Here is a 12,291-nt window from a genome sequence, read left to right on the forward strand (position 1 = left end):
GCTCTTTGATCACTTCCACCTGAGGGGGGATCAGCCTTACCAGGCCACAATAGAGGACAATGCAACCACTTTTGATGAGAACTGATAGACTAAGATCAGAAAGGAGAGGGGAACCTCCCCTATCAGTGGACTTGGGGAGGGGCATGCATGCAGAAACGGGAGGGAGGGTGGGATCGGGAGGGGAGGAGGGAGGGGCTTATGGGGGGATACAAAATGAATAAAGTGTAATTAATAAAAAATAAAAAAAAGTTAAAAAAAAAAGGAAAAGAAAGAGCTGCCTGGTCTTTGAGGGGATCAGCATCCACCTCATGGGTGATGGGCTTTGGTGAGGCCTGCCACTGAGCTAAGTTGCAGCTATAAACCAGACTCTGGATTTCTTTTATTTCTATTCTTATTTTTTTTTGTCTTCAGGAAAAGATGGATGTGGGGTCAGGATGGGTGTGGGGAGCAGGTGCCAGATCTTAGCTCCTTTTTGAGTTCATATGGCCTGAGCTGCTCTGGGGCTGGTGTCCCTGCAGGAACTGACCTCCATAGCACTCCTTTGAAGGAAGTAGTTTGGGGCTGGGACATTGTAATCCCTACCATCCACTGCCCTAGGAGCAGCTCCCCTTCTCCAAGCACCAGTCATGTTTTTCTGTTACTTACTCATCTTGTTTTTTACTGATCTTGTCCCTTCCCCCAGGGATGCTGGGGCTTCATGTCATGTGCTTTCCTTGTTGTGCCCATTTCCAGGATGGGATGGGCTCTTTCCTTAGATTCATCTTTCTTTCTCCATTAGACTCAAGTACATGTGTAAAATCTTACATACATCTGTTTCTTTACTTTTTTAAAAGAATAATGGAGGGGAGATGAGGAAGAGATATAGAAGCTATCAGCCCTCCTATTGCCAATGGGAGTTTCATATATAAGGAGGTCCTGATAGATCAGAAAGAGCCTGAACAGACTGTGGGAACATCTTCCACTACCCAGGAAGCCTGGGAAGCATGAAACCACACCATTGCTGTTTCTGGAGCCTGTTCCTGCATTCTATACCTCTCACTAGAGCTCACTCTAGCTGCTGTTACTTGCATTCTCTTGTTCTCACCTGTTCTCATTCTCCCTTGTTCTCAAGAAAATACAAGCACACAATGATATTCTGAGTCCTAATTTTCTGCTTTTCCTCTGGCCCACAACACAGTTATTTAGTTGATGAGTTGTGCTCCAATTCTCAAATCTTCCTGCCTTTATACCATCCCAAGACATACAGGGCCATACACACACTACACACTTAGACACCACGGCAACAGACACCATGTATTGTGGATGACACACAGCACAGCACATACCACCTTTCCCATACATAGCTGGGCCTCCCTGTCTAGCTGGGCCTATCTCACCGAGCTCATGCCTCAGGTACTCATCTTCTTTGCTCTACTCTTACACATCACCATCAGTTCTTCACCTTGTGCCTACTATGCAGCAATGCTGACCTCTCAGATGTCTGAGGACCTTGTTCTTTGAGCCTTAGGACCCAATACAGAATCCGATTACTGTTGTCCCTGGGGATGGGTAAGTAGAGGAGGGAGGAAGGGAGGGAGGGAACAATCATGACAGGAAGGTGGAAAGTTGGCCCATGACAAGATAAAGGCTCTGATTTGCCTGAGCTGATGAGGATGGTCCCCTTATCAGCCCCACCTTTCATGATCCTGGTCTTCTCACCTAGGCCTGAAAATAATGCAGGAATGAGGGCTTCTCACCTCGCTGGGAGGATCCGATTAGAGAAAGCTTTACTGAGACAAGCCTCTTAGACCTGAGCCACCTGTCTCCTCTGTGTTTGCTGTGGATAGAAACTGTGCTCCTGGGCCTTTCTAAGCATATCACTACACAGGGACCCTATATCTGTCCGTTTGCTCCTAAGTAGATCCTTCCTGTCATTTCTGTTTTACAGAAAATTGAGCTGTCAAGCCTAAGTCATACAGAAAAACCTGGGCAAGATTAGGCTCTGTGACCTGATGTATACAATCCAGTCATCCTTTTCCTTACTGGTCAGATTGTTCTGTGATGAAGGAGTAAAATCCAAGTTTTTCCAGACACTTTTATTTATCATAACATTGTATCTCAGACCTTGGCAATAACTCTCTCAGTCAAGGATGCTCCATGTGTAGTGTGTATGCTTATTTATTATTTGTTATTTTCAGTGTCCTCCTGGTGAGTACATTAGGAAGTTACAAAATTTGGTTCAGAGACCATTGGTTAAATGCTAAGTATTTGGGATTGTCAGGGGATTCCTGAGATGCTGGAGTCTTGGCTGATCATACTGAGGTCTTGCTACTCTACACTCGAGTCAATTTGGAAGTCTCTAGAGTTGTAGAGCTCACAGGCGGAATCTTTGACTTTTACTCTGGAGGAGCCATGAAGATGTACGGGATGAGTCTGGATCATAGAGACTCCAAAGGTTGGTGGCACCAATGGAATGAGGGCTTGGGCTTCTGGAATGTTCCTGGCTGTCTGAAATGAAGCATCCTTTCATGAAGGTTGGCAGGGGTCAAGTCAAGGTTCCTGGTCTCTTCATAGCTGGGCATCGAGGTCTCATCTGGGTGGGTCCAGGCTTCAAGAGGCTCCTATATCTGTGGGAGAGCCCCAGGCACAACCCATAACTTGAATGGTGGCTTGTTTCTGCATGGTTTGCAGGGCCTTGTGTAGTTTCCTGGGCATGAGTGGCAGCAGACAAGAACAAGGGGCATGGGAAGGCAAAGTGAAGTGGGTAGACAAGGGTGGGAAAAGGAGGAAGGCATGATTAAGACTCATACATAAAAATTCAAAGACATCAAATAAGTGGATCTCAGTGCCCTCCCTGGAGCCTAAATAGACCTTTCCTGGCATCAATTAAAATAACATTGAGCAAGTGTTATTTGAGTGAAAATGGAAAGGACTATGAAGTCATGGTGATGAGATTATTTTCCCTCAATGTTTCAAGTTTATTCATGTCTGCATTGTGATGTGGAAATTGATGGCATGGAATCTAGAGCTGAATTGCCTGGATTCAAAGCCTGTAGTACCTACTAACTGTCAACTGACAAGACCTTCAACAAGTTCCTTGAAACTTCTCTGTTGTTTGACCCTGAATCCATTAAAAAAAAAAAAAAAAAAAAAAAGGAACCAATAACAGTATCTAATTTTCAGGATACTGTAAAAATTAAAAGTGTTAGCAGATGTAAATAGTTATGAAAAACAAAATTTAAGAATCCTTATTTATCCTCAACCAAATGCATTCATCACAAATTAGAGCCCATCACTCTATCACAAACATTCAAACAAGCAAATAAACAAATTAAAGTGATTGGCTATGGTGAAAGGCATGCCGATCTGATATGCAAACTCACTGAAAACTGTATTTGCTGCTTTGGGTTACCTAAGATGAGGAAGATAGCTTATTGTGAGGCTAATAAGCAGAATTACAAGGATCAGGAGACAGGGAACTGTTTCCTTTGATTACAACCCTAGGCAGTGAGGCTGCCAGCTCTGGCCAGAACCTCCTTTCTAGGGTTATTGTTCTGGGCCTATATGTTATATGTCTACTCTGGCATTGCTATCCTGAAACCCTCAAGCAACTCCTCTTTCCCAGTGGGTAACCTTTATCACTTCAGTTAAGCTTCCTTGTAAAGATAGAGACAGCTGCATGGTGGGGCACTCAGTCTTCTCTGAGTCTGCCTCTGTGGGTTAACTTATTTTGTTGAGCTTTGAAACTGAGAGTGTGCCACAGATCCTTAGGACCTGGGCTTGTCTCAGGTATCAGAAGTCTTTCTACAGGGCCTCCCAGGAGCCTCTCTGGTGACCTTGTGACAGGTGGAGAGAAGATAACCAGACAAAGGCTCATAACTTTGATCTGATGGGATCTAAGAAGCTGAGAGTCTAATGTAGGCCAGTGTCTGAGGCCCTTCAATAGCCAACTGTGTCAGTGTATTCAAGTTCCTTTCAAAAGTGCTGCCTGGACAGTGTCACTATGCAGTTTGTAAAACTACTATTAAAAAAAAACTCTATTCCTTCTTTCAGTAAGATGGTAAATGCAGTTACTTCATTTATAGTGTTAGCTTTCAAAGATGTTTTTGTTACTTCAACACAGAATCGTAAGTCTTGCATATTGTGTCATTGCATGGGCCTCACCCAGCAGGTGGACATAAAGCAGAGTTCGGAAAGGTTTTAGGATGAGCAGCAGTCATTCTCAATTTGTCTTTTGTCCCAGACGGCATTAATTTCTCTTCCCGTAGAAAATGGAGAAGGCACTCTCCTGCCAGGTACAGGAGACTAGATTACAGGAACACAAAACATTCTGAAATATGCCCATTTGATTGCCCAATACCCTGATTCATCTTCTCCCTCCTTCTCTCTGGATTTCAGGGTCTGTCCTGGGAGATGCTGGGTGGAAGCACCATGCCTGAACAAGCATGTGCTCTGGGTGTTGAGTAATCATCAGCAGTGAAGAGTCAAGAGAGACAAGAGAAGCTGGAGAGAGGAGAGGTTTGCACACATGTACACACACACACACGGGTACATAGATGCATTTACAAATACTACATACATAACACCTATGCTTTATGTAACTCCATACACAAATATATACAATAAATAGGGGTTCTAGGGTGAGTTCAGCTGCCCTGGAAACTCAGCCTCCTCCATTGTGACAGCAAGACAGGTTCAGAGGGTGTCATGGGCTTGGCCTGATGCTGTCCGTGTGCCCTGTGGGCATAACCCTACCAACTTCTCAATAACAGCAAGCTGGATCCTGTTGCCACATACTTTCTACAGAGGAGAATTCTCAGGAGCATAAAGCCAGTGAGTGGTGGAGCTGAGCCCCTACCCTGAGGGCGCTTTCCTCTGGAAGATTCATCCTCACATTCTGTGGGAAACTTCCCTCCGAAAATGAGGCAGTCTGTTATAGTGCAAGAGCCCCACAGACCCTGGTGTTCAGTTCTACCTTTGGGACTTTCTGAGCCTCAGTTTCCTCATTCTACTTAACTGTGACAAGGTCTTCCTGGGATGGGGCTTAGGGTTTAAAGGCAACTGCGTAGTAAGGGTCCAGAAAAGATGTCTGCTTCTGTCTTCTTGTTTTAAGTTACTCATGAATTCCACCAAGAACGTTTTGAAATATATGCTCAACACAGAATCCATAACTTAGGTGATTCTTCTGTAGTCCTGTGTGGTCAGCAAAAGGTTGCTCTTGTACTGGACACAAGGAGCGTACACAGCCACACCCCACACTTCTAGGAGCTGTGTGTAGAGTGTGGTGCATGTGTTTATCCAGGCCTCTCTGTACATAGTCTGTATGTGTGTTTATGTACCTAAGTCTGTGTGTGACACATAAGTATATGTTCGTGTGCATGTGGTGTCCATATCTGTATGTAGCTGTATATATATGTGTGTATGCATGTATTTGTCTTTCTATATGTGTGTAGTGTTTGTGATTATATATGTAGTTGGTGATGTGTGTAGTTGTGTTTGTGACCCTAGATGTGTGATATGAGTGTGTATAATGTGCTGTGCTTAGGTTTGTGTATGTAGTGTCTATGTTTTTGTGTAGTTATGTGTTGTGCATGTGTTTATGTTCATGTACTTGCATGTACATACATGTATCTGTATGGTTGAGTGGGTATGTGTGTAGGGTGTGTGCATGCACCCCTCCTCCCAATTTCTCTTTTCTGCCTTTGTGCATTTGTGCAGGGAGGGGCTAGAGGTGCGGACAGGTTCCAGCAAGCCTTCAGTGGGGAGTCGACATCTCTCTCCCCTACATTTGCACTTTATTTCACAAGCCACTGTGGGGAGTAGAGCTGCTGGCAGCCAGTGCTCACCCTCCACCTTCCCTAGGCGGGTGCCTCACACTTGCTTATTCACGAGGTGTGTGTGAGAGAAATGCTTATTTTTACCCAGCCCTGACAGGGTGTGATGGCAGTGTGGAGGAGGGGCCTGTCAGCCTCTCAGGGGTACTGAAGTTGGAACTATCTTGGCTTTCTCATTTTATTCCCCTCTTCATTCACACTACAGTTTTCTCTTGGGAGTCAGGACTCTTGGTAGCTGGTGGTGGGCTTTAGGTGCCATATCTTGGAGGAGCAAGGAGAGCCGTAGCCTTGGACATCCCAGAATTAGCACTGACACTGTGGAGAGCTGAGACACAGGCCCTAAGTTGAAGTCAGACGTGTCTGGTCTGAGTTCTGCAGCCTTTCCACTGGGCTCTGCCTGCTCTAAGTGCTCTCTACAAAATCCACAGAAGTCAGCTCTCTTAACCAGCAACTCAGAGCTTCAGCATGCACTGGCCTGGAGTCCTACTGCTGGGGTCTATGTGCTTTTGGATCTGAACCTGGGCCTGTCTTCCTTACAACCCACTGTTCAGTCTCCCAAGTCTGGGAGAGGGCACATTGGCTGTTCCAGGATCATGCTGATGATGAAGCCCAGCGTGGTGTCAAGACTGAGCCTTAATGCACCTATCTACGTCTTTGGGTGCTGTCTTGTCTCCTAGGAGGCCAAGTTCTCTGCACCCACAAACTCCACACACTGGCTGGAGACCCTCTTGCAGTTCCTGTCTTAGGTCTATGGGTGGCTATGGTTTGCACATGCTCTGGGCACCTCCTGTCCTGTAGCTCCTCTGTCTCTGTTCCTCCTGTATGCCCATGTCAGACTTTTATGCTTGCTGTTTCCTCTGTACCCATTTCTATTCTCCACCATCTGCATTCAGACTCAAAATATTTCCTGTAAGGTCTCCCATGCAGGGATGACTGATTTCCCACACCTCTCCTCTTTTCTTCTCCCTTTCCTTCCCTCCCCTCCTCTTCCCTCTCCTTCTCTTCCTTTCCCTTTTCTCCCCTTTTCCCTCCTTTCTCCTCCCCTCCCCTCTCTCCTTCTCCTCTCCTCCTCTTTTCTTTTTTCTCTATCTTTTCCTTTCTTTTCTTTCAATAGGCACTAAACTCAGGGTCCTGAGCTTTCTAGGCAAGTACTCTTGACTGACTGACCCAGCCCTTGAGCCATGACTTCACTGAATATCTCTAGCTGGTCTCAAGATTCACATTCATCTTATGTTAGCCTCTCTAATTCTGGGATTACTATGTGTTCACATGCTTGGCGCCTACACCATTCTTAAGAGCTTTTTCTTAACAGAAAGTGTCCAGTTTTAAATGGTTAAATTGTTGACCCTTCAGAGGACTCTAAACTCTATGTGGCTAAGATGGAATGTGGTCCCTTTCAACTAGCCCTTGACACCAGGTACTGACTGGCCTGCCCCATGGCCATCCTAGAAGTCCTCCCACTTCCAGCCTAGACGGGATAAGGTCACTTACCTTTCTTGGCTGTCAGTTTGGATCTAAGAGCAAGGTGACAGCAGGGCTTGAGTCTTGGGGACTTGACAAGATTCCTTCTGCCTGAGAAGTAAAGAAGTACAGATCCTTTTTCAGTGGGCCAGGACCACCATAGGCCTGATCTGTACAAGGATGACTTGGGAGAACTTCTACTCAGAAAATGCGGAGTTCAAAAATATTTGTTAAAATCTGGGCAGTGGTGGCACACCTCTTTAGTCTTAGCACTCAGTAGACAGAAGCAGGCAGATCTCTGAGTTCAAGGACACCTTGGACTACAGAGAAAGTTCTAGGACAGCCAGAGTTTCACAGAGAAACCCTGTGTTGAAAAACAAATCAATCAAACAAACAAACAACAAAAAATATTTCTTAAAAACAAACAACCACCTCCAACAACAACAACAAACCAGGATGAGGTTGGTGAGGGAGAGAAGAGGTAGCCTATGTCATGTGACTTTCCAGAGCTAAAGTAGATGTTGGAGATCACTATACACTCTGAATGTTTCCTCCTCATGATGTTGTTTGAAAAAACATAGCACTGTGGAGAAATGTCTTTGTGCTTAGATATTAATTCTGACTGGCAATCCAGATCTGTAGTCTAAGAAAACATCCTAAATACAGCAAACCTTTTACATACATAAAGATTTTGTGACTGTATAGTTAATATAGTGTGTTTGAGCACATGAATTCATGAATGAACACTCAGGATGGCAAGTCATGCACACACATGTCTGTTGAGCAATATAAACCCTGAAGCTGCTGGATACAGTCCTAAATGGAAGGAAGGTTTATGGTCAAAGATGTCATTCTCATTTACTTTCCATTAGAATCATATTGGTGACCTTGAAATTGTCCAAAAATAGAGGTCTGATAAGGCAGTGCCATGGACTGTGCTGAAGAACCTAACCACTGTCTTCCTTATTAGGAGGTACATTTTCACTCCAGAAACTTTGGAGAAAACAAACAAACAAATAAATAAATAAATAAATAAATAAATAAATAAAAACCAACAAACCAACCAACCAAACAAACAAAAACAAATGTTCCTTGTAACCCTACTTCTCGGAGAGGAAGGGCTGAAGTTAATTATCAGTATTTTGGGAAATTAAATATATGGTGAGAGGCTGTTGTTGTTTTTTTAAATTTGTTATGTCCACTGATTGTTAAAATCGTAAATATTGATATAATAGAGTAGGTAGAAGGAGGTTAAGTAAGAGAAAAGCTCCAATAGCTTTTAGACTGAAGAAAGGCAATAAGGAGACGGAAAGGTGACTCAGGCTTTAAGAGCTCTTGCTGCTCTTCAAGATAGCCCAAATTTGCTTCCAAGAACTTAAGTCCAGTGGCCCACAACCACCTGTAATTCCAACAGCAGGAAATCCATCCCTCTCTTCTGGCCCTTGAGGGCATCTGCACACATGTGGCATATCCACACACAGACCCATAAATAAAACCTTACAGGCAGCAGGTATAAATAGTCTCCTCTACAAGGATAAAAAGATCCCAGCCAGGATACAAAGTGAATAAATTGTAATACATGAATAAATTTTTAAAAAGCTCATGTACGTTCCCCACACCCGAACACACATCAGCATCCCCCCCACACATCCCCCTATTGTACATACTCATCCCTTCTGCCCATGGAGCCTTCTGTGAAGAGGATTTGAAATACTCGAGTTCACATAGTCAATTGTCCATTTACTTTGTCCCAAACACAACGTAAGTGACAACAGGGTTTTCCTGATTTTCCAGACGAGAATGACTCAGGTGAGTGGCTGAGCGGATTTGTGCTTGCATGGTCTCAGTTTGCAGCTTCATATACGTTCAAAAAAAAAACTCCACTTCCCCAAATTCTGTGTGCATGTTTTCCTCAACCAAAGGAGCCATTTCCTTGTTACTTTCGGAAGAAAAGATGGTTGTTTGTGATGCCTATTAGCATACCAAAGCACAGGCTGGCCTCCAGGACTCATCAGTAGAACAACTACTCCTGCTCTTCTCAGTTCTTCTCATCCTGCTCTTCTACCCTAAACTTCTCTAGCTCATGGGAGTCCCTTCCCCAGCTTCTGTTTCCCATTTAACCCTGACATTTCAGCCATGTGCTCTCTCTTTTCTCTTCCTATCTTGCCCTGTCCCCGACTCTCTTGGTTTCCTTTGCCAGAATTCTTTTTGTCTTCTTCTCTCCCTCCTCTCCTTCCTCTCTTCTCTCATGACCAAGTTTGCTGGCACATTCACTTTACTACCTCCTCTCTCTGCTCTGGATTGTTCTAGATGCCTCTGGCTGTACTTACCTGACATCTACAATAAAAAGCTTCTCCTTAAATGGTTAAGCAACCTTGAAACAGCCATGTTATCCATTTATACAACTGGTGCCAAAACCTTCAGTTTACACAGTTAGGCCCTCAGCATGTTTGGGAGCACACAGACCCTATGAGGCCTAAAGTCCCCCAAGCTATTTTCTACCTTATTGGGTGCTGTGGCAGATGGAATATCTGCATTGTTCTTTCCAGTGTTCAGGACTCTCTGCCGGGACCCCACCAGTTTCTGTTTGAAGCCTTCCCAGACTATGGAATCAATGATCAGATGCACGTTACCTTCTGAGGTGAGAATGCAGAAGCTGAGGAGCAGCATGCAGAGCAGAGTGGAAAGGACTAGAAGTCTCATAGTGAAGTAGCTGGAACCTCACAGCTAAGGCAGGAGTGACGAAACAAAAGGCCTCCCTTTGGCCTCTGGAGACATTTATAGGGTGGCAGAGAGGCGTTCCCCAACAGGAAAGGCATGAGCCCTAGAAGTCTCACAAGTACAGTCAGCCCCTCCCAACAAGACAATAAACCAGCTCTTCAAGAAGGCAGCAGGATTAGCTGACTTGTTGCGTGGACCTGTAAATGTCTAGCCCTGAGAGCTGTTCTGTGTTGGCCTTAGTGCTTAGAGAAGGAAACTCTTGGACAAGGAAAAGCCACTGTCCAGGGTTGAATGTTAACTTTTAGAGTCAGCAATAACTCCATAGAATTCAGATCTTCCTGATCTCTTGTAAATGTGGCTGGAAAAGGGGCCATAAAACCAAAGGCAAAGCCTTGTGGAGAGCCAAATGGCTTAGGTTTGAATCCTTTGACATTCATCAGCAGTGGTATCTTGAACTTGTCATCATTAAATATCTCTGAGTCAGCTGTCCATATGTGAAGTGGACACAGAGCTGCCTGAGGACATGTTCCAGAAGTCATCTATTCCAAGCTGGCCACTTATAACATTGTTAACTTATGCGGGCACCACAGCTAGTCCCTGGTGGGCAATTGGCAAGGTGATTAAAGAGTGGTATATGCCAGCCCAAGCAAGGCATGACAACTAGGAGAATCTGACTCAAGGAGTAAGGGAGTGTTACACAGTGGCAAGAGGCTAGATCACCTCCTGCCATGTCTCCTGGACCTCTACTGTCCTAGACATGTCCTGCACTGGGATGTGATACTGTACCTGACCCCAGAGCCTGCTGTGCAAAGAGGTGACTGCCACACCACATAGCTCCATGTCAAAGGCCCATGAAAGCTGTACAGTCAGTTGTTAACGAACAAGAGAAGGCTGTGCAGGGGTGGAGTAGATAGTGTTTGGTACTAGAGTGGGCTGGTATGGTAGATCAGGTTGTGGTGAACTTCCTGGACCACAGAGGAGTTATATTGGACAAGATGAAAAAGGGAGGGCTAGTGTCTTTTGGTTGAGTAGATGGCTGGATGCTTAGGGCTCCTTTTCTGTTAGGAATGGTCTATTGTCTCTAAGACACATGTCCTAAGCCTAGGGAGTGAATGGAAGGCAGCTTCCTGTGGGGCAGGGCAAACACAATATTGTATGCATGCCTTAGCACGTGCCAGGCCTTGGTCTTGAGGGTAAGAGGAGCCAGGTGAGAGATAGTGAGAAATAGTGGGTGAGCAATTTTCACACACTTTGATGAGCCTTTGCTCAGTTCTGCTCAAATGCCCAACTCCTGAGTCAGTTCCTGTTCCTTCTCCCAGGCCGAGTCCAGAAATCTTCTCTCTCAGGCTTTTCTGACACCCGGTGTGGTAATGTTGAAGGTTAACTCCCAGACTTCTCTTTCTTCCCAAGAATAGAGGTCCAGGAGACAAATGGCCTGAATCCAGGGAGCAAAAGGAGTGTAGGACAGACACTGGGCCTGTGGCAGCATTATGATTCACGGGCATCTCTGAGGAGCTGTGAATGACACAGGGCTCTGCAATGCCAAGACTGTGCTGGAGTCTAAGGTACCTGGCCACCTCTGCCCAGGTCAGGCTGTCATTCTGGAAAGGATTGAAGATAAGGTGTTAATCCTAAGATTCGCTTAGGAAAACAAATTCCACCATTTTGGATTAAATTTAAAGGAAGCTTTATTAAATATTAAATACTGGCCAAGAGATGGACTTTGGTCAGGACCATTCCCTGGGATTTTCCAGCTGAATGGTCCTGAGACCATTGTGGCAGTTTATAAAGACTAACTTATAGGCCTCTGAATTTCACTATGGGGTTTTGTTATTTTCCAAGAACTACAACCCCCATTCCAGGAATGGGATTCCAAATGGGGCTTACAAGTTAATTTTTGGGTATTGAAAAGGCTTGGGCATAAGGAGGTAAACTAACAGAACAGAAACTGGCTACATTACATACATCCAGATAAGAACTTAAGGAATAAAAGACCGAGAAGCATGCAAATGTTCTTCCAGTCAAGTGCAAGGGACATGTGTGGGAGGCACTTTTCATATGATTGGGCATGAGGAAGCAGTTGACTCTGGCTTTAGGAGAAGTATGGAATATTGGTAGGTGGGCCAACCTGCAGGAACTCCCTTCTTGAAGGTTTCTAGAGCCTTCCTATATCCTGAGATCATCATTATGGTGGGACAGCAACTGTCCTTTGCCCTGATAAGCATACCTCTCCTGTAATAGGGAATAGATGGCTGGTTTCTAACCTAGCAGGTACCGTAGGAGGGTGTCACATTCT

General features: G+C 44.9%; 1 protein-coding gene across 1 annotated transcript; it reads right to left on the minus strand.

Moving 5' to 3' along the window:
* Positions 1-2,247: 2,247 nt before the first annotated feature.
* Gpr15lg (G protein-coupled receptor 15 ligand) lies at positions 2,248-9,977 on the minus strand. Its single transcript, XM_055597854.1, has 3 exons — positions 9,908-9,977; positions 7,305-7,385; positions 2,248-2,686 (listed from the first exon to the last, which is right to left on the minus strand). The coding sequence occupies exons 1-3, from the start codon at positions 9,975-9,977 to the stop codon at positions 2,601-2,603; spliced, it is 237 nt and encodes a 78-aa protein (XP_055453829.1). The 3' UTR covers positions 2,248-2,600.
* Positions 9,978-12,291: the final 2,314 nt, after the last annotated feature.

This window comes from Psammomys obesus, unplaced genomic scaffold (genome assembly GCF_907164565.1).
Source record: "Psammomys obesus unplaced genomic scaffold, mPsaObe1.curated_primary_1811, whole genome shotgun sequence".
Lineage (NCBI taxonomy): Eukaryota > Metazoa > Chordata > Mammalia > Rodentia > Muridae > Psammomys > Psammomys obesus.

What these genes read in the sequence shown, in the direction of transcription:
- Gpr15lg (XM_055597854.1), bottom strand. Translation starts at nt 9,977, where the DNA reads ATGAGACTTCTAGTCCTTTCCACTCTGCTCTGCATGCTGCTCCTCAGC. An exon ending in CTGCATTCTCACCTCAGAAG is followed by an intron (nt 7,386 to 9,907) that starts GTAACGTGCATC and finishes TTTACTTCTCAG; the next exon opens with GCAGAAGGAATCTTGTCAAG. An exon ending in CAAACTGACAGCCAAGAAAG is followed by an intron (nt 2,687 to 7,304) that starts GTAAGTGACCTT and finishes ACTCATGCCCAG; the next exon opens with GAAACTACACAAGGCCCTGC.